The following is a 22585-nucleotide window of genomic DNA, read 5'->3' on the forward strand; positions in this document are numbered from 1 at the left end:
CAGCACTGACATAAGGACAATGCAACTCTGTGCTAAGGGAACAAACATTGAAGAGGCCTCCGTGACTGCCCCTCAACAGCAGGATACAGCACATGTCCCACTGTCACAGATATGCCAGTGCTGGAAAGTTGGTTAGGATTGCGCCCCAACTTTCTTAACAGTCTTTTTTGACTACATTTCAGGAGACTGGTTGCAGCAGGTTGGTTTACACACCTGTTTAAATTGCTCTTGTTCATCAAGGAGCAGCCAGACAAAGCCAGTTACATATGCATGTGCTTCAAAAAATTCACAGAATGAAGACCTTTATTTTTAATTTTTTAAAAAATTTGGGTGCCTTAGCTGAGCATAACCACCACCAAGTTCTGTATCTGGGTATCCTCTGTATCTGGGTAAGACCCACACCAGACACCACCACCTGTCCCAGGATTAATAACTAGGCCAGCATCTCTTAAAAACATATGCTGCCACCATTTGAGCACTAAAACTCTGGATATATCCTTTCCAAAGCAAGCTCACTCCTGCTGATCCAAGAGACTAAATCCATTCCCAAACCTGGACAGCCAGTCAGCAGCTTGTCAGATTAAAGCAGTACCCCAGTGCCTTCAAGATACCCATCAAAATCACGAGACCACAATCTATGAAACCTGACAGATGTAACCAAAGAGGGTCTCATCTGTTGTGCAACCAAGTGAGAGGTGATAAACTATGTTCACTATTAATGGATTTTCTTTTAAGTCTACTAATTTCTAAGAAGCACATCTAGGGTAAATATTTTATTTCAGAAACATTAATATTTTATTGAGATAGCCCAATCTATGACAGCTGGTCCAAATAAACATGAATATCTTATGCAAAAACAGATAAGAAAACAAATGTTCTTCACCCTTATAAATCTTACTCTATTTAAAATACGGCAACTGAAATATAATTTGTCTGCTTTGTTTCTCATTTAAGCAAATGGAACAGATTATTTTTCTTTACAAAAGACTCTAAGGTGAAGGTTATATTTCGTATCATACTATATGTAATTTTATGTTTTTAGCCACCTTAAATTTGGTATCTTAAATTTAAGGAGACAGACAGGATACATATGTTTTAAGCTATTTCTGCCCAATGTTGCATATACACAACAGGGATCAAATGTGTACACCTGTGAACTGGGCAAAAATGGGTTAAAACAAATAAAGGAAAAACTTTTTATCACAGGTCTTTAAATATAGTGATATTTAAAAGGTGATAGAGACACATTTGTTTCCTTGGCTCTTTTGGCTTAAAGAGATGACATTCATGTATGTCTGAGTCAACAATAGTGGCTCAAGTTACCCATCTCAATATTAATGTTTAATATTTTTACTACTATTTTAATAATATTCTTTTGCTCTGTTTATCCTCTCTCTAAGTGTACTTTAGAGTTGTTTACTGTGTATATGTGCTTTGTCAAATTTCTATGAAACTAAATATGGCTAGATTTACTGTCTAAAATACTATTTCCCTAAACCTGGTTTTCATGCTACACCAAACTATGATTTAGTGCTATGTAAACACAACTAAGGGAGCCATAGGTACACATGCTCTTTCCCTCTTCTTGGTGATAGCCAAAAGTAGGAGAGTGAAGTCTATTTTCACATTAAGAACAATTCATATTACATACTGAATTTGAAACTACCGTTTGTTAATGAAGTTGCATTTGAAAAAAATGACTGATCAGTTTGATATGACCTGTTCTAACTAGTTACTTAACCAATCATAGTTTTCTGACTTTGTACATAATACAGAACTGCAGTTTGTTCTTAAACCATATTCTTTCAGTCTCCTCTCTCACACACGAGGGAAGGAAGCTTCTAAATGTGCACTCATCTAGCACTAAATCATAGCTTAGAATTATGTCTGAACTGACCAGCATCTAACACCTATATAACCTACATTTCCGAAAAAGGTAGAAACTGGTGGAAAATAACAGTGCATTAGCTTATGTGACTGATTAGTATGAAAGAGTATTTTACGTTTCTTAATGGTAAATTGTAGTATTTCAGTAGTTTCTAGAAAGTTCCCTTAGAATTCATTTCAGATATTCCTTATTTATCTTGAACTGTAATATATTCAGAAGAAAAACTCTAAAGAAGATAAATATTAAGGTTAAATGGTTTTTAATAATCACACAAAAGAAATTAGTGCCCAAGTTAATTATGAAAAAAACCTGCTGTTTTAACACTTTCATGTAGTATCTAATTAAACACCCAAAGCACAGTGAAAGTCTGTGGGGCTTGTGTGATCAGAAAAGCTACAGTTGCAGACCAATCTGCATGAGTTCTCACTTCCTTTCTATAGCAGTGCACCAGTAAGGAGCAGCAGACAAGCTGCCTGAGATTGACCAACCCCTTGCTATCTAATAAAAGAGCATAATACTACATTCTATTTTCCTCCTCCAGTGCATTGCTGCTCAAAGGAATTCTACACTTACACAATGTCACCAAATACTTCCCAAAATCAAGCTGATTTTTGCAGGATAAATTTCTGAAATTTTGAAAATTTGTGATCAGTGAAACTACCACACAGCATTTGGAAACACCTATATAACCTACATTTATACAGAGCTGGATCCTAAGTTATGTTCCTCAGGAGCAAGAAGTCCATCCTCAAGAGGAAGGAAACAAAGGATACAACCCACAGTTCCTAAATAGCTCCTACGGAGATCTATGGATACTAATAATATGCTAATAAAAGGAGACACTCTCCTCTCACATGTTCTAAAGGTTCCCCCCATCACTTTATGCACTGAAAATATTTCTGCTATACAATGACAGACAAGAATGTATAACTGCTGGCTAGTGTTACTTTTAAAATATTTATCTGAAAGACAAATAGATCCTAAATTGTTAAAAGAGGCTGCAATCCTGTGCACATTTTCCAGGGAGCAAGCCCTATAAACAGGATTATGCTATTAGTCTCTTTAAAAAACTGTCTACAATTGTTGTTTTTAAAAAATTCAGGATGTATATTTAACTTTTTAACATGGTTTCAAAGTCATATGTTGAAGATGATCTCTTTGCAATATTTTTTTACAAGCTCTTAAAAGTTTGTGAAGAAGATTTTTCTTCTTTAGAAAGGGGGGGAAGAACCCTGTTCCCCCAAATGTCACTAATCATTTAACTATTATTTTCACTGTAATTAGGCTTGCATTGTAAATTTTCATGAATATTGAAAATTAAGTTGAGTTTAGAATTAGAATCCACAAAATGTAATTTCATATTTTAAAAAAGCAACCAATATCCACTTGAGATGTTTCCCATACCACAAGGCAACAAAATTAAAAGCCTACCTGTTACGTTAATAGGTATGACATCAGTTTGGACTGCCTGTGCTTGCTGTCGCATTTTCTCCTCTGGCGTTGGTAATGGAAGTGATTTGGTCCAATTGGTTTGAGTGTTGATATCAGAGAATTCATCTGAAACTGGTGTTTTGGGTCTCTTGATGCTAATAAGCTGTTCCTCTTCAGGAGAAGGGGTTGAACACTACAAAGTGAAATTTACACTATAAGTTTGTCACAAGAGACAAAAATGTAGAAAAACTGCTAATCTTATTCCAAAAAGAAAAGAAAAAATATGGGAAGGCCATATCTACAGATCCCGTATCCATGGATACATTTATCCGCGGATTGGATCTGGGGCACCCAGTACACACTGCCCCCCCTGCTCCCCCTCTGGAAGTGAGGGAAGCTCCGCTTCTATTACCTCCAGAGTGGTTTCTGAGCTCCTTGGCCTCTGCCAAGCTCAGACTGAGCTCTAATGCTAAAAAAGACGCACTTCAGGTTTCATGGAGAAACGGAAAGTGATGTTTTTAATGCCTTTTAAGATATTAGGAGGCCTGGAAAAGCCGTTCATGGCTTTCCAAACCTTTCAGCACCACAACTCACTTTTAAAATGACAGTGTATTAGGACCCACCTAACTCCTGGGGCCAGAAGGGATGTCATTTAAGTAGGAAGTGACATCATTAAGCTGGTGATTGGGGCCAGTCATTTTACTTGTTATTCATTTCTAAATGAAGGTCTCTATGAGAGTCAAATAAGGTCTAAGTTGCCCCAGGTCCAAGCACAGGTCCAAGTTGCCCCAGAGTAAATTCTAGCAGCCACAATGGGTCACGGGGGCATACGCCGCAAAGGCCTCCAGCAACCGAAAGTCCCCTACGGGATGCCATGAAGGCTGCATGGGATTTTAGTTAGAATTGGGTAGCAATTTTCTAAACTGTAGAATAGTGGCCTCAGGCTTCTATGTACAATACATCAAGAACTCCATCTGAATGGATCCATTAAAAAGTAGCAGTTGTATTTGTCAAAGACTCATACTCAAAGAATTCCTTGAAAATTAGGCTTTGCATGCATATAGTGGTTTTCCAAAGCAGGGCTAACTCTTTTTTTAAAATTCCAAATGACTTTTAAGATATTAGGAGACCTGGAGAAATATATATATTTCTAAATAAATATAAACAAGAAATATACATTACAAAGTTTTAAAAGCTGAATTAGCAGGACAGTTTACAATGGGAAGATCTATTAATGGAGTATCTGGTAAGATGGCTCTTTGGCACCACTGCTTTTAACATTAGAATAGCAAAACTATTTAATTTTGTATGTATGTATTAATTTTGTATGTATTAATTTACATACAAAAGCTCCACGGAACAGTTATATAAGGGTAATGTTCATACTGTGTATCAATCATAGCAGATTTTTTAAAAAACAGAGATCAAATCATAAAGACAGAAACATGAGCCAAAATGTTATGCAACTGTAAACTGTAGTGTGTGTTTTTGTTTATCTTATTACCCATGAAAAGGCTTTTTTCCTCCAATACTTGTGCTAAGGGAGTAATACTTCAAGCATGGTGCTGATGTGCGATAAGCCCCAGTAACCTAATTTTTATTTGGTTGGTTGACACTGTCAAAATGAATAACTGTCACATTCTGTTGACCCTGTATTGTATTCAAGAACATAGCTGCCATAAACCAGTCACCAGGGGCTCTTTGACCATGGCAAGAGACAAAGATGTAAATGAACAATATAGAACTTTTTCTTTTTTGAGGAAATCACACAGCTTTAAATAAACCACCTTTCAAAAGCAGTTTCTGCTTCACTGTATTGATCAGATGGATGGCACAAAGCAAAACACAACTCTGATTATCCAAAAATATCTGACATGCAAGAAATGAATTAGCTTGTTATCTGGTTAATAAATTGTGATAACTGTCACAAATTCACACTCTCGAAGTTGTAGTGCATTTAAACATTGTTTGACTCAACCAAAGCAGCCACTGTCCTCTTCACCTGTTGAGCTTTGGTACATCAAAAATAATTCTTCTTCAACAGGAAAAAATCTTCTGTTCACCTCAACATTCCCAGCATGTATGAAGCAAAGAGTTCAGTGCTGCCTCAGCTGAGGAGACAATTGAAATGTTTATGCTTGGAATGCTTTAGAAGGGGGCTGGCACTACCAACCACTCAATGTTCTGAAAACTTCAGTTCTGGAATGACTAAGGCCCATGCTTGTCCTAAGCTGGGTTTCCACACCTCTTTTTACTCTGCCCATGTACATCTGAAACGGTACAGACTGAGACAAAGGGAAAAGGGGCAGCAGATTGCTGTAAGAATTTACCCTAGCCAAGATCCTTCTTAAAGTGAATGCCCCCTTTTTTCAATCATTTTCACTTTCCTGTCCTTGGTGATAAATGTTTATCTCCTACTTCTCTTTGGGGATGATCGTCTGAGGAAACAGGGGGCAAGCCTAGCAGACGAAATAGGTAGCTGTCCTGACCACTACTCAGAAATCAGAAATACAAAAACCCTGAAAGTGGGTAGAGAAATCACTTTCCTCATTTCACCAGGTGAATTTTCAGAAGCTAAGGAGAAAGATAGGGATTTCTGATGTTGCTCTGTGTAGCTCTTTGCTTCCTCTATTACTCATGTAAGCTAAAGTGAAGAAAAATATATATTCAAATTTGCTTAATTCGCACAATGTATAGAAGAGCTCAATCCAGGAGCACTCATGGACCAGCACAAGTTCCTTGCATCAGCCTAGAGGTGTCGCAAAAGTGCCACATGGCACTTTTGCACCACCGCACGAGTCAGGAGGCCAGTGCACGTCTGGAAGCCAATTCCAGCCCTGCTGCACTGGCGGAATGGTGAGTTTGTCGTGGTTGAGTTACCAGGTGCAGGGGGAGGGGGTCTGGCGAGGGCATGAGTATAGCGGGCAGTAGGGAGGACCAGACCTGGGAGGGGGGCGGCACCTAGGTTGGAACCTATCCCTCATCATGGGGGGCCTGGCCTTACACTGGGCTGCTCAGATCTATGCCACCTCTAGGTGGCGCAGACGCGAGTAACCCATAGGGGCAGCTGCCGCATGACACAGGGTAGAATATTAATTGTAGAAATTAATAGCCCTTAATCAGACTTGTGCTGCAACCAGGCCCAGACCTTCTCTGGATGCAGTGCAGGCCGGCCAGCCTGCCTGCTGCAGGGCAGGTTAGGAATGGGCTGTAAATCACACAGTATATCTTTTCTTGTTACACAGTTTGATTTGCCTTTATTTAGAATTACACAGCACTGAACTTAGCTTGCTTCAGCAACTGAAATGTGAGTAATTTCTTTTCTGTACATTGCTTTTCAAGCATGTTCTTCTTACACTATTCTCTCCAATGGCAAAATATTATGTTTCAGTATGTTCTACTAAGAGGTCACCTAAAAATTCAGACTTCTCAAATGACAAATTCAATCTCTAAAAATCTCCTCTTACAACAGAGAAACCTGAAACTTTTAATTATTGCCTTTACTTTTATTGCACAATCAACAGCCTCACTAAATTTACCACCTGAAAAATGAACGTTAGCAGAAATGCAGGTAAGCATGCAAAAACCAAGCCTCCTCATAGCCCTTTATAATGGAAAAGGAGAATAGGCACTTCAGTTCCTATTTATCATTCTTATTGCTATTTTTCCAAGCACCATACTTTTAGACAATTTTAAGTTATGTACTCCAAACAAAAAAGACACAAATTCTGATCCATTACATCACCCATTTTTCTTTTTTATAGACTTGGGTAGGCTGCTATATAGCTGTTTGCTGCTTCAAATTATTCTGAACAGTCATTACAGGGGCCCTTGTTAGCCACTGCGGTTTCATCCCCGTATCGCCCCCTCCCAGATGCAAAAATCTGTGGATGTTCAAATATACAGATTTTGGCACCCCAAACCCTTTGAACCTGACCCAAGCTATGCTTGGGTAAGGTCTGGATGGAAATCTGAGGGCTGTGGGAGTCATATGTGGCCTCTCTGAAACCTCAGAATGCCAATTTTGGGCAAAAAAAAAATTGACTTGTTGTTTCACAGGGAAACCAGAAATGACGTTTTTATGCCCTTAAAAGGCTTTCTGAGGACCTGTGTGGAAACCCTGTGTGGCTTCTTGGGGGCTCAGGGCCTGATCCTGAGCCCTGCGCACCAGCTGACCACCAGCATGCACTGTCGCAAACATGTCATAAGGCACATTTGCAAGCCCTTACCACAGGCCCAGTGCAAGAGCTAGCCCAGCATGAGCCCATGCTGGGTTAGCTCTGGCACTGGGCCTGCATTCTGCTGCCTAGCAGTCGCTTGGACCACCCGGTGGTGGAGAGATGAGTGGAGGCGTAGGCAGTGGCATCACCAGGATTCGCATCACCTGGTGTGGGATACCAGTGCATCACCCCATGTAGTGGGCGGGGCAACACCCCAGGTGGTAGGTGTGGGGATGTACCCCACTGGTTTTTTGGCTGTACCTTTTGATAGAACAAAGAACACATTCTGCATGAAATTACGCATTGATTGACATATAACATGATGGTATTATTCCTCCAAACTGTAATTTTAGTGATTTTGGTCACTAGTGGAGTCACATCCCCACTTTATTGGGGGTCACTAGTGTAGTCACATCCACACCTTATTGCAGCAGTTCTCACACTGCAGCAGTTCTCACACTTTTAGCTCTGGGACACACTTTTTAGAATGACAATCTGTACAAGACCAACCAGAAGTGATGTCATGGTGGAAGTGAAATCATCAGGCAAATTAAAATAAATAAGTATAAATAATTAAAGTAAAACAAATAATTAAATAAGCAGAAGCCAGCCATGGTCCACCAAGTGAATTTTCTCTGTAGCCTGCCTGCAATAACACCCCCCCCCTTTCAAAATCAGTAAGGTTTTCAGACCTGCCCAGTGCTCAGTTCAAGAACTTCTGTTTAAATCAGATCACTGCCAGGATCCACCTGGCTTTGCAAGTCTCAAAAAAGTTCACCTTATCAGCTGAAGCCACTGTTTTGATCCTTTCTAGTGGGGGGGGGGGAGGCTGCCTTCTGGAGCATTTGTTGAGTTCCAGTTCCACCAGATCAGCACCATTCTGGTGGCTTCCTATTCCCCTTTCCCTGGCCTGACGACCAGCCAAGGCACATTTGCTTACTCGAGTAAATGTGATTGTGAGGTTTAGTTTCGCTTTCCATAGGGCTCAATAACTTTGTTTGCTTGGAGGGAGGGACTTCCTTCTCAGGTGTTTTTGGGGGCTGCATTCATTAGATCAGGACCATTCTGGTGTCCTTGGATTCCTCTCAGCCTGCCCTTTCTGACAGACTAAGGCAAGGTTGCCTACTCGCAAGTAGAAGTGCAATACAACTCAGTTTCACTTTCTATAGGGCTCTATGCATTTTTGTTCTCCTGTTTTTTGGCCATAACTTTTGATAGAAAAGGGATATTTCACTCTGGATTTTTGCAGTGCATTCTGTTGGAAATTCTGCATCCAATGGTATATAACATGACAGTATTACTCATAACCACTGCGATTTTAGCATGTCACCCCCCCGTGCACGTCACCCCCCCGTGCACGTCACCCGGTGCGGCCCGGACCATGCGCACCCCCCTAGTGACACCACTGGGCGTGGGGAGGGGCAGGGGGAGGGACTGGCGAAAGTCAGCTCCACCGGATCCTGTGCCCCATTTCAGGTTGTGAGCCCCACATGGGACTCTTCGATTCTGCGCCAGCTCAAGGAGGAAATGGTGGTGGTAGCCCGGGGCATACAGGACACCGCAGCAGCCATTTTTGGTGCTGCAGCAGCCCTGCGCTCTGGGCAGCTCAGAATTGGGCTGTCAGAATGCCTGATAAGGGCATAAAAACATCACTCCAGTTTTCCCAAGAAACCAGAAGTCACTGTTGGCCTGAAATGGCCCTAGACTCAACTGGAGCACAGCTCTGGTCAGGTTTGGAGGGCCCAGGTGGGCCCAAATCCATTGGTTCAGATCCTGTTGATGGTCAAATTGGGGGTTCCAAATCTGCGGATATCAAGGGCCCACTGTGCTTACATTTGGGTTTACTGTCAAACTATATTTTAAGAACAGAGGCTATCTCATAGCTGAGTGGTGCAGATATTAACCAAAACATAGCAAGTATCCCAAGGAAAAGTAGATAATGACCTAGTTCACATATAACTTGAAACGATGATTAGACATCATCATTATATGCATGAGTTATGAAGAACCTCAGGATTGATTGCCTCATTCCCCTCCACCTTCATATGCAAGGGGGAAAGATTTAAAGATCCTATTGCAGTTTGGGAAAAACCGCTGTTTCATGTTTTGGCTCTTTTACAGGAAACTGAGTTGTGTACAAATCCCAGTTTCCCTTATTTGGACAAAACAAAAAACCATGGATTGTTTCAAACTATAAAAAAGCTTTAGGTCTATTCCCATCCCCACCTGAAAGAAGAAGAAAAGGTAAGGGGGAGTCCATAAGCCTGACATTTGCTACATTTTGCACATATAACATTAAATTATGGTTTCAAAATTATGCTTGAACAAGGCCATCATCATTGCTGAACATCTCCAAATCATATCGCTTTGATTAATTCATTAGCTTTTAGGCCTCTGATCCAGAACTAAACCATTCTGTCTTCAGACAAAATAATATTCCTGGAGACAACTATACAATCTCCTAACATTTCTAATACTGTTTTATAACTATTCAAATATTATTGTACAAAAAAAGTTTTTAAATGATATACAAAAATATTGTGGACAAATAGATCTACATTTCAAACCAATCCTATCAAAAGAAAAAAAACCTACACCAATACAGTTATGCCATTAGTGCATGTGATGCGGGGGGGGGGGAGTGCTGGAGGTCTTCTCCAGGTAACAGGACATATGTTCCTTTGCCTGGGTATAAACCCTTGCTGCTTCACTGGGTCTAATTGGATCTGCACTAGTAATTTAGCTGGTAGAAGTCCAAGAGGCCCTGGGAAGGAGTAGCCGGGAAGAGAGAGAGGATATTGGCGGCAGCGCTACTGCCACTAATACCACCCTTCCTGGCCTCAATCTGCCTTTCCTCCCACTCTGGTCTCCTCCCTGTTCCTCCCCCTCCCCACCCCAAACTCCCTCCTGCCCCCTGCAATGACATACTGGTGCTGGGGTCATGAACAGCTGCTTGTGATGGTGGCCTGGCTGCACAAAACAGCATTTTGTAACAGTCGTAAAGACCTTGCACTGCCAGAAAGGTAGTTGCAGCAGTACAAGGTCCCATAGGATTGGGCAATGAGTATACTGTAGGTATGATAAACCTGCAATTGCTGCTTGCTGTCATTATGTCTGAAAGGAACTAGGAAGCAACATCACTTTGAAGAAAGGTCTCTGTTTGAATGCACTTAAACATTTTTACTAGCTACCCATATATACTTTGTATTGTATTGGCAACCTTCAGTCTCGAAAGACTATGGTATCGCGCTCTGAAAGGTGGTTCTGGCACAGCGTCTAGTGTGGCTGAAAAGGCCAATCCGGGAGTGACAATCCCTTCCACACCGGGAGCAAGTGCAGTCTGTCCCTGGTCTGTCACCCTGGCTATGGGCCTTCCTTCTTTGCCTCTTAGCCTCAGACTGTTGGCAAAGTGTCTCTTCAAACTGGGAAAGGCCATGCTGCACAGCCTGCCTCCAAGCGGGCCGCTCAGAGGCCAGGGTTTCCCACTTGTTGAGGTCCATCCCTAAGGCCTTCAGATCCCTCTTGCAGATGTCCTTGTATCGCAGCTGTGGTCTACCTGTAGGGCGCTTTCCTTGCACGAGTTCTCCATAGAGGAGATCCTTTGGGATCCGGCCATCATCCATTCTCACGACATGACCAAGCCAACGCAGGCGTCTCTGTTTCAGCAGTGAATACATGCTAGGGATTCCAGCACGTTCCAGGACTGTGTTGTTTGGAACTTTGTCCTGCCAGGTGATGCCGAGGATGCGTCGGAGGCAGCGCATGTGGAAAGCGCTCAGTTTCCTCTCCTGTTGTGAGTGAAGAGTCCATGACTCGCTGCAGTACAGAAGTGTACTCAGGACGCAAGCTCTGTAGACCTGGATCTTGGTATGTTCCGTCAGCTTCTTGTTCCATATATACTACTTGTGTATAAGTTGATCTTGTAGATAAGTTGATCAAGTTTTGGGCATAGAAAGAGGAGGGAAAACTAGGCATATGTGCTGCTGCTGTGGAAAAGGCAACCTCTGCCACTTTGGTGCTCCTGGCTTATTTGACTCTCTGACCCAGCTGGCAGCGCTCTGAGGCACTCACGTGGGACCCGTGGATAAATCAATCCAGATTTTGAAGGTTCATTTTAAGACTTAAATTCCTAGAGTTATACATGGGTATATACAGCAATTATAATAGCATTCAAATAGTTAGTCCTTTCTTAGATAAGCAGGAAGGTCCAGAGTTCTTTTGTTAGAATTAACAAAACTTCATACCATGGGGCTTGCTCCATCACAGAAAGCTACTTCTTGGAAGGACTTCCCAACAATGGACAGAGCTTCATGGAGCCTTAGGATACTACCTAAACTTTACATTTAGAACTGGATTTTAAAATCCCTTCTGTTTTATTGTCCATTCTCATCTACACTTTTCATTTAATAATGGATATCATCTGCAATTGCTAAAAAGAAGCATTTCCTGGTTGAACAAATTAAAAAAACGTTCTAGGGAGTGGGACAACGAATGTAATGAGTCCCCAGCACATGCAGTTTCTAAATAGCATTAAATTATGGAGCAAGTCATAGTAATCCATATTACAACAAAGTTTATAATAACTTGTAAAAGAAAATAACTATTCCTAATGCCAGTTCAGAGAACAGCAAGTGCTAATAAAATTTGAAGAGTGAGTAAAAATAGCATGTCCATCATGTTACATAGTCTAAGTTGTCAACAACACCGAAATAATATTGAAAAAGATTGTACAAGGAAATAAAGCAACTGGGGTGACAAATGAAGGATAAGAATTAGAGCACAAGGAAGAACAAAAGTAAGGCGTGAGAATATTCTAACATGATAGCAACATCAAGCTGCACACACTACAGCTGGATGCTCCCATTTTAGACTAGGTACCTTGATCTTCCATGGAACCAAACAACAGCAGACACTAAGGCAAGACTGAGGGAGGCAGTCTAACAGACTAGACTGTTGAGTGAGAGAAAAAAGAAAGAATGAGTGACAAACAAAAATAATGAAATACACACACACACACACACACACACACACACACACACACAAACAAAGACATATATAAAAAGACACAGACACAGTATATATAATGATATAGTATCCATAATTTCAGAAAACAGAAATGTCACTATCTGAAATGACACATTTTCCATGTAGAGCAAATGTACTCAAGCGATGAAAGAGGTGTAAACTACTGGGATAAATAATGTTTAAATTAAAAGGACAATACACATGACAATATACTGTACTCATCATGGGGAACCACACACTTAAAAAATGAAAAGGGGACTACATGCATGGACATTACCTTGCCTTGAGCTAGGGTCAATTCACACCCTCAAAAAAGGTTTCACACAGTACATCCCAACTAATAATAATAATAATAATAATAATAATAATAATAATAATAATAATAATAATAATAATAATAATAATAAAACTTTATTTCTATCCCGCCCTTCTCCCAAAAAGGGACCCAGGGCGGCTAACAACATATAAAACAAATTAAAACATAATTTCACAGATAAAAACATATTAAAAAACACATTAGCAGAACCCATAAAAACACTAGTCAGAAGAGTCGGACTAAAAGAGCATAAAACAGCAGTTCTTAGAGGAATCGGGCCTGTAAAAAAGCAACTAAAAGATATATAAAAGATGTTAAAAAGGCCATAACGTCAGAAGGCTTGGTTAAACAACAAGGTCTTCAGGCCTCGCCGAAAGGACTCAAGAGAGGGAGCCATTCTCAAGTCAAGGGGAAGGGAGTTCCACAACGTTGGTGCCACTACTGAGAAGGCCCTATTTCTTGCCACCGCCCCACGTACCTCCTTAGTCGGCGGCACTTGTAAAAAGGCCTTCTCTGATGACCTGAGAGGACGAGCCGGATTGTACGGGAGTAGGCGATCTCTAAGATAACCTGGCCCAGAGCAGTATAGGGCTTTAAAGGTCAAAACCAGCACCTTGAATTGGGCCCGGAAACGAATGGGCAGCCAATGTAGCCCCCGGAGAAGCGGGCTGACAGAGTCAAACCGCCTAGCTCCAGTGACCACACGGGCCGCCGCATTCTGCACTAATTGCAGTTTCCGAACCGTCTTCGGGGCAGCCCCACATAAAGCGCGTTACAATAATCTAACCTCGATGTCACCGTAGCATGGATCACCGTGGCCAGGTCTGCACGATCCAAGTACGGACGCAGCTGGCGCACCAGCCGAAGCTGACCAAAGGCCCCCCTAGCCACAGCCGCCACCTGGGAATCCAGGAGCAGTTGCGAGTCCAGGTGGACCCCCAAGCTGCGGACCTGCTCCTTCAGACTAGGGGCCAGGAATGCATTTTTCACATGTTAGCTGTTCTTATTGTTATCTAGTTGCATCTAGTTCAGAACGCACAGGAAGGTGTCTTACACCAAGTCAGGCCATTGGTCCATCTAGCTCAATATTATCAACACTGGCTGACAAAAGCTCTTCAAGGTTTCCAGCAATAACTTCTTCTTCCTTACTTGGAGATGCTGGGATTGAACCTGGGATCCTCTGCATGCAAAGCAGGTGTTAAGCTACAGCTCCTTCCTATTTGCCCAAAACAAGTGCCAAAGGAATGCTGAAGACTAAGAACTAGATCCTTCTGCATCAAAAGAGGAGTCCTGAGGCACTGAGGACTCACACAGTCCAATCCTAAACTACTATCCAGCACCAGTACAACTGCAATGCAGCTTCAAGCTAAGGGAACAAACATTTCCCTACCTTGAGGAGGCCTCTGTGACTGCCCCACTCCACCACAGAATGTAATGTGCACCCCATTGGCACAGCTGTATCAGCACTGGAATGTTGGTTAGGATTGGACTATCAATGTCTGGAAGAGGACAGAAGCAGAAGTTGCTTCCTGTTAACCTTTGATCTATTATCTTAGAGCAGGGGTGCTCAATAGGTGGATCGCGATCTACCAGTAGATCGCAAGGCAAAATGAGTAGATCGCGGAGCCCTGTCTCTCCAAACTGTTAATATGTCAGTTTCGTCTAGTGACTAGACGAAACTGACATATTTAGCTGACACTAAACTGACACTGAAACTGACACTTTAGCTGCTCTTCAGGCATGCAGCAATAAAACTCACGAAACTGACTAGACTCCAGCAGGGGCTCCATACATTAAAGGGGGTGTCTGTCAGACGCTTCCTTCCCCGCTGGTAGATCTCCGGGCCTTGCTGGGTTTCAAAGTAGCTCTCAAGCCAAAAAAGTGTGAGCACCCCTGTCTTAGAGCATTCAGGCTGCCAGCAGCCTGCTCAAGTTACACTAAAAGCTTGAATACTGCTTTCAGCAACCTGTTAAAGCAAGAAACACTTGCTGGTAGGCTTTCCAGTTCACACACTAAAAAATACTAGATAAAGGCATGAAGAGCTAATGTGCTAAAAACATAACATGAAGAGTAATGTGCTAAAGGCATGAAGAGTAATGTGCTAAAAACATAACAGAGCCTAATATCTCCGCAAGAGATCAGTATTCCCAAGAAGAGATTCCATACAGATAACAGCAAAGCAAATCAACCAAAATACAGCAAGAAACCACAGCACAAAATATCAGTGCAAAGTCTATCATGTACGTGTCATTGTACAAACAGGGAACAGGCTATGAAGTACGAAGTTTGCTTTTTATTTATGACATTGTTTATGGATGAAACAAAATACTATGGCTAATCCTGAATGCTTATTGTATTTTTTATAGAACTAGATTATTGACAAAACAATAATGGTATTATGTTCTATTTGTTCAAACAAGCAATGAAAACTAACCAAACCTGTTTGAAACCATCTCGAATGCTACCAGGACATGTGCATTGTAATTTTCTTTCGCTGAGCTACACTATAAAGCAAGATCTTAAAGTGGTGCTTTCAAAACACCGCCTCAGAATCAGGCCATAATTTCTAAAGAAAGTGTAATTTGCACCTCAGTAGTTACATGCTGATTTGATTTTGGAGTGTGTATCTGTATAATTTCTTGTTTTATCTTTAAGGTGTCTGCCATCTTACCTTTTGTTCAATTTCTTCATAGTCATCTTGGTAACTTCCACAGATTGCACTGGAAGACGAGGAAAAGGTTGGACCCTGAGAATAGTATTGAGAACTTCGATAACCATCTCTCCGAAGCTTGTCACATTCTGTTGATGGGAAAAGAAGAAAAAGATATCACCTCCTTTCCTGTAACTGTAGTCAAATTCTAATGCAAGAAGAACAAAAATGTCAGTTTATTCAGTTGCAGACAACTTACAGCCAAATCCTACTGGACTGCCCTGCTGGTTGAACAGGTGTTCTGCCAGCAATGGCTGCTGCAAAACAACCATAAAGGACCATAAAGCGCATAAAGTGCGCTGTCAGAGTGCAGGTGGGAAGGCTGAAACCTTACTGCACGTGTTGCTGAACTGCTGGCCACCCACTGGAGCAGGTAAGCCAGTGAGGGAGCTAGGAGGGTTCTCAATACAAAATTGCTGGTGCAGGTCCATGGAGATCCACTGTGCGGAAGGAGGCTTATGGAGGGGTAAAAGGATTTAAATCCTCTTTCCCTTATGAATCCTCTTGATCCCCCCTTGCTGGATAAAGCGTTTGCCTTTTTGGCACAGCTGCACCAGTGGGGGCAGGCAGGGAAGGGCAGGATTGGGCTGTTAATCCACCGTTCTTTAGAAGCATGCACCTGAGAAATGGCAAGTTTTACAGAGAAATGGAGCTTCACAGCACCACACACGAGACATTCAAATCTCAAAAATACCCTTAGCAATTGTGGATAAAAGCAACTGCTTCTATTCTCTGACAAAATTATGCATCTTGGTGACAAATCCTGCACCAAGAAAATATTCTGTACAATAAATAAATTCTACAAACCAAGCATGTTATTCTCTACGGTTTTTTTTTTCCTTCACAATCTTGGATTTGCTAGTCACGATCAGGAAGGGCAAAGACCTATGAAATAACCAACTTCCATTCCTCCCACCAGCCACATAGACCAGACCTCTCTAACTTGCCTCTGGGAGTCCTGATCAGTTCTACCATAATTCCCTTGTTTACACCAACATGGAATACAAACTTCTTTTAAAAACTAAGGAATGCCAATATTCCCAGAATACTGAGTTCTGCTTCTCATTCTAAATTCCACATTTGAAAAGGGCAAGTTAGCACTTCAGAAGGCACTCCAGGTTGCCTACCCCCAGTTAAAGGCATTCCTAGATTCTTGCCATCAAAAGTAACATAAAATACATATTAAAGGACAAATCTGTAAATCTTTTTCCATCTTCAGTCTTTGACTAAACCAATGCCCCCACACTGTCACAGAGGCTTGTGACATTTTGACTCAAGAGCAAAACATTAAAAGATATGGCCTCACCACCACAGTATGCCATTTGTCTGCCTCTCTTCTTTCCCAAACTTTAATCTAGTTTTGTTAATATTTATTTCCTTCACTCACCTCTATATCCATAATATAATTATGTTCCATAATAATGGAACATCACTTCAAATAAACACATTTCTAGCCTGATATCTTAATAATTTCTAAGTTAATAATTTATAATTTCCTTAAAAACAATTTCCTAAATTTAGCTCCCAGTTTTTAAACTACTTCAAATTCAGGGCACAATCCAGCCCCTGGGATGAGCCAGCTCAAGGCCCAGAGGTGTTGCGAAAGTGCCATAAAGCACTTTAGCACCACCACTCCAGAAGGAAGGCCAGCACACAGATGTGCGCCAGTCTCCAGAGACCGACACGAGCCCCGCTCGCTGGCAGAAGGGAAAGGCTGTACTGGCCGAGGCAGGCGTCACGGGGGCTTAGGGAGGATATGGGGAGTGTGGGAAGGAGGCATTTCGGGGTGCAGGAGGCCAGGGAGTCTTGGGCAGACAGCGGGTGAGCATGGGGTGGGGCCAGGATCTGGCACTTGTGCCAGATCCTAACCCCAGTCCCGGGCAGCCCAGAGCAGTTCTGGTCTGCTCAGGACTGCGCCACATCTTGAGGTGCAGCTGCTGTGGCATTATCCAGGTTAAGGTGCATGTGTTCCCCTTGCCCCAGGCTGAGCCACAGGCAGCCCAAACCCCATGTTGGATATGCTTCAGGACAGGTTAGGATTGGGCTGTCACATACTTACAGCCCAATCCAAACCAACTTTCCAGAGCTGATGCAGACAATGCAATGGCGATGCAATGAAGCCCTGAGGTAAGAAAACAAATCTTCCCTTGCCCTGAGGAGACCTCTGTGACTGCCCCCCAGCACAAAATGCAGTGTGTGCACTGGAAAGTTAGTTAGAATCAGGTTGTTACACTTTTTGCATGTCATCACAAAAGAATGAACGCATGCAAATCACCTGATGTAACAAATAGACTTAGACAACATGACACTAACCTAAACGATGTCTTGCCATGAATCAAAATTTACAGTGTACGTGAGAACAGAAAACATTTGATGTGTAAAAGGCACACCTATAGATTCATTTATTTCAAAAGACAAAAGTTGTCAAAATAGACGGACTGATCTTCTTGAAAAGGTGGTCTGGTGTGACAGATGGCTGTCTACTGTACCATTTACTTGAAGGACGATAGTAATATGAAGGAGGGATGGGGTCTTATTCACCAGTCTGACAGACCCATAATATGCTTTAAACCTCAGTAGAGATGCTGCTGACTTCTCAGATGCCATCTGCTAAGCAGCTTTGGCACAGACTACTTAGCCAACCTCTCTGCATGAGGATGAAGAAACTTGTATAATGTTGTTTTTTCCCCCCCACTGATAATGGAGAACAAAAACATTCATTTAAAGAAAACTTCTAACTTGGACTGCTTCAAACGAAGCACAAAGAGTTCTGATGAAGAAACTGAGTAAAGCCTAAATTACGTTTTCCAAGCAATTACCCATCTACCTCCACTGCATCCAAATTGGCTAAAAACCCATTTCTGTAGCTGCTTCCCAATCACTGTCCTGTTCCTAATTGATATTCAGTGAAATATGGGTAAACAGTGACAGACGCTGAAGCATAAGGGAAAAATGAAATCTTCAAGATGTACGTTGGCATCCTTCAGTCTCTGAAGACTATGGTGTCACGCTCTGAATAGTGGTTCTGGAACAGAGTGTCCTCTCCAGTGCGCGAAGCCAGGGTAAAGTAGATATGGAGGATAGACTGTTACCCATGCAGCAAATCCCCCCTATCCACGTCGCTGAAATGGTCCAATGGAAAGGCAGAAGCCAATACAGTTGGTTCCAGCGGCGTCACAGGAGTTGCCAGAACTTGACTATGTTCAGCCATGAACTGCCTCAGGGACTCCGGCTCCGGATTTTGCCGCAAAGTTGACTCCTGAAGCCTTTTCCATAACTGGATGTAGACACAAGGCAGTGGAGGTTTGGGATCAGAGTTTTCCTTCTCTCAGATGAGCTTCAAGATGTGGTTGAACATTATAATCTGTTTAGTCCAACTGCTACTTTTACCTTCCCAGAAAATCTGCTGCAAAGGGGGGAACTATATTACACTTCTGAGGAACTGAATTACACTTGAACAATACAGATTAGAACCATACTAAAAGGTTTCATGAAGAGTTGCTGTAGCAAAATAAAGCTACAGAGGGAGTCTCATACGCTCATTCTGAATCTAGCTCAGGCACTTTTTTTGACACTTCCAAAAGTGATATAAATATATCATATATATAATATAAATATATCACTTTTGGAAGTGTCAAAAAAGCATTCCATAATGCAGTTAATTTTTAATTTGTGAATATGAACATGCAGTATCTTGGGAAAAGAGCCATTTGAAAGTTGAATAACATTTTCTGGATCTGTGGCTAGTTAATTTGCCTGATTGCATGGTTAATACCTTAAGGGCGCAGTCCTAACCCCTTACTGTCAGTGCTTTCCAGTACTGGCATAGCGGTGCCAATGGGACATGTGCTGCACGCTGCAGTTGGGGGTCACTCACAGAGGCCTCCTCAAAGTAAGGGAATGTTTGTTCCCTTACCTCAGAGCTGCGTAGCTCTTATGTCAGTGCTGGAAAGTACTGACGGGTTAGGATTGCGCCCTAAGTGTGTTCTGTGGTATGTCAAAAGCAACCACTCTGCAGCACACTATTTTGGACTTCAACCTCTCCAGACTGAGAGCAAAGTCCAGCTGAAATGCCTGTGTGACTTCCTCTTTGCCGACGATGCAGCTGTCACTACCCACTCTGCCAAAGATCTCCAGCAGCTCATGGATTGTTTTAGCAAGGCCTGCCAAGATTTTGGACTGAAGATCAGCCTGAAGAAAACACAGGTCATGGTTCAGGATGTGGACTCACCTCCCTGCATTACAATCTCTGCACATGAACTGGAGGTTGTCCATGACTTTGTGTACCTTGGCTCAGTGATCTCCGACACTCTTTCACTTGATACCGAGCTAAACAAACGCATTGGTAAAGCAGCTACCACGTTTTCCAGACTCACAAAGAGAGTCTGGTCCAACAAGAAGCTGACGGAACATACCAAGATCCAGGTCTACAGAGCTTGCGTCCTGAGTACACTTCTGTACTGCAGCGAGTCATGGACTCTTCGCTCACAACAGGAGAGGAAACTGAACGATTTCCACATGCGCTGCCTCCGACGCATTCTCGGCATCACCTGGCAGGACAAAGTTCCTAACAACACAGCCCTGGAACGTGCTGGAATCCCTAGCATGTATGCACTGCTGAAACAGAGATGCCTGTGTTGGCTCAGTCATGTCGTGAGAATGGATGATGGCCGGATCCCAAAGGATCTCCTCTATGGAGAACTCGTGCAAGGAAAGCGCCCTACAGGTAGACCACAGCTGCGATACAAGGACATCTGCAAGAGGGACCTGAAGGCCTTAGTAGTGGACCTCAACAAGTGGGAAACCCTGGCCTCTGAGCGGCCTGCTTGGAGGCAGGCTGTGCAGCATGGCCTTTCCCAGTTTGAAGAGACACTTTGCCAACAGTCTGAGGCTAAGAGGCAAAGAAGGAAGGCCCATAGCCAGGGAGACAGGCCAGGGACAGACTGCACTTGCTCCCAGTGTGGAAGGGATTGTCACTCCCGAATTGGCCTTTTCAGCCACACTAGACGCTGTTCCAGAACCACCTTTCAGAGCGCGATACCATAGTCTTTCGAGACTGAAGGTTGCCAACACACATATACACAAAATTCTGGAACTAAGAAACAGTATTCAAAGCACCCCCAGCATAAGTATATGGTTATTTCTAAATTCTAAACACTGTTGGACAGTGTGAGATTATCTCAAAATTACAGGAAAGCAATTTTAGAGATACCTGTAAAAATGTATTACTCATACATTACATTTTGGGGGCATGAATATATGAAGGAGGCAAGTGTATCATACTGATCAGAAAGCCAGGACTGACTGCAAGTACACTGAGTATACACTCTGTGTCTAAGGGACCAATCCTATGCAATTCCCTCCCGCTGCCAATGCAAATGTGTCAAAAATGGCTTGTGTAGCATCCTGCGGGGGGAGATCTGAGAGGTCTCCTCTGTGTAAGGAAACATTTGTTCCCTTTACTGGATGCAAGCCTCCATAGCACAGAGGGATCTACTTGGACCTGTGCTAGCAAAAATGCTGGTGGGTCTGCATGGACTCAGGCTGTGGAAACATGTCCAGGAAGGGAATGATGACTGCTGCTGCAGCTGAATCTGCCCCCTTCCCAGAGCTGATCCATTGTTCCCTGCTCCATAGCCTGTTCTACCCTCCCCCACCTCCTTACCTTCATGGGTGGGACTGCATCTTTCCCACTAGAAATCTAGCAGCGCATGCCTCTGCATGCTGTTGGAGCATCTTTTGTGACTGCTGTAAGGCAGCCACAGCTGGTGGAGCTCTGCCAGCAATACAGTCCCATAGGATTGGGTTGTAACAAATGTTTGCTTCCAGACAATGTATGAAATGACCTTAATATTCATGGTTTATTTGAATATGTGGCCTCATATACCATCTCTGCAATAGTTCTTCTTGATGGGGAAACTTGTTTTAGCATTAGGAAGCTAGTACTTATTTGCTTCTGCACACCTGACCAAATCTTCAAACATTTCTTACTGAACACCAATGACTGTCAGCTTACAAAAAGGATCATTATGTGCTTTAAAGGTGCATGAACTAATTCAAATATGATAGAAACTGTTCCCTAGTTTTGATTGAGAGAAGCAGCACTTTGATTTACACCATTACAATATACGCAGAAAGGACATGACATTTTTCTTCTAGAACAAGTTCCCGACTCCCACAAAGGAAGAATATTAAGGTGACTTTTCAGGAAAATACTTCTGTGTGGAATGGGTAAATAGAAGGGCCACATGGAAACAGATGTTTCCTTTTGCTTTCCAGATAGCTCTTAAAAAGGCCAAAGCCTAGCAAAGTTAGACCCAAGTTTTCTGTAATCTAATTCATTCATCAACTCCATCACCTAGTTTCAAAAGCCTTTCACAAAAGCAGTCAAGCCCCAATGAGGAGAAACAAATTAAAATGTGCTCTCCAACAACTTCTAAAAACAAAAACCTGTTTCCCCCCCCCCCCCCAAGGACTGGAAGTCCATCAAAGACAGATTTTAACTGCAGTGTTCTGAATAGAGTATAATGCAAACTTTGTGATTAAACTTAGAGGTGCAGGATTATGGCAGCTCACCAGTTTCACTGTTTCTTTTTAAAATCAGAATTTCTCATCTCCTGAACTCATCATGTTACATAGGTACTTATCTCTTTTAAACACTAGGGGAAACTGAGAAGATCTTGCAAAGTCTCAGCAGATGTCTAGGAGTCAAAAGAGAGCCTTTGTCAAATAAAGACAACCTATGACATGCTGTTCAGAACATATTAGCAAAAATAGTCTTACACATTTGTTTTAATTATAGGATTTGTGCTTGTTATTTCTGCACTGTTATTCTAAGATATTTGTTAAGGTGGCAACACACAGCTATTGCCTTGATTAGAGTATTTTTATCTGCATAGGGTATGTTCCTGCACCAGAGCAAAACAGCAAGTCAAGCTGAACAGGCTCAAGGGGAGGGCAGCGGGGAGTGAGTGGAACTGGGAGAGAGAAGGCAA

General features: G+C 42.4%; 1 protein-coding gene across 6 annotated transcripts in view; it reads right to left on the reverse strand.

Annotated features, from left to right (window-relative positions):
* NHSL1 (NHS like 1) overlaps nt 1–22585 on the reverse strand; it is a 191603-nt gene that overhangs the window by 22896 nt on the left and 146122 nt on the right. For all 6 annotated transcript variants that reach the window (XM_066615022.1, XM_066615008.1, XM_066615031.1 and 3 more), the window contains exons 3-4: nt 15552–15679; nt 3320–3512 (exon numbers count right to left, since the gene is read on the reverse strand). In XM_066615022.1, coding sequence (XP_066471119.1) covers nt 3320–3512; nt 15552–15679 — 321 coding nt within the window. The remainder of the gene's footprint in view (nt 1–3319; nt 3513–15551; nt 15680–22585) is intronic.

The sequence above is a fragment of the Tiliqua scincoides genome, chromosome 1 (genome assembly GCF_035046505.1).
Source record: "Tiliqua scincoides isolate rTilSci1 chromosome 1, rTilSci1.hap2, whole genome shotgun sequence".
In the NCBI taxonomy this organism is placed as follows: domain Eukaryota; kingdom Metazoa; phylum Chordata; class Lepidosauria; order Squamata; family Scincidae; genus Tiliqua; species Tiliqua scincoides.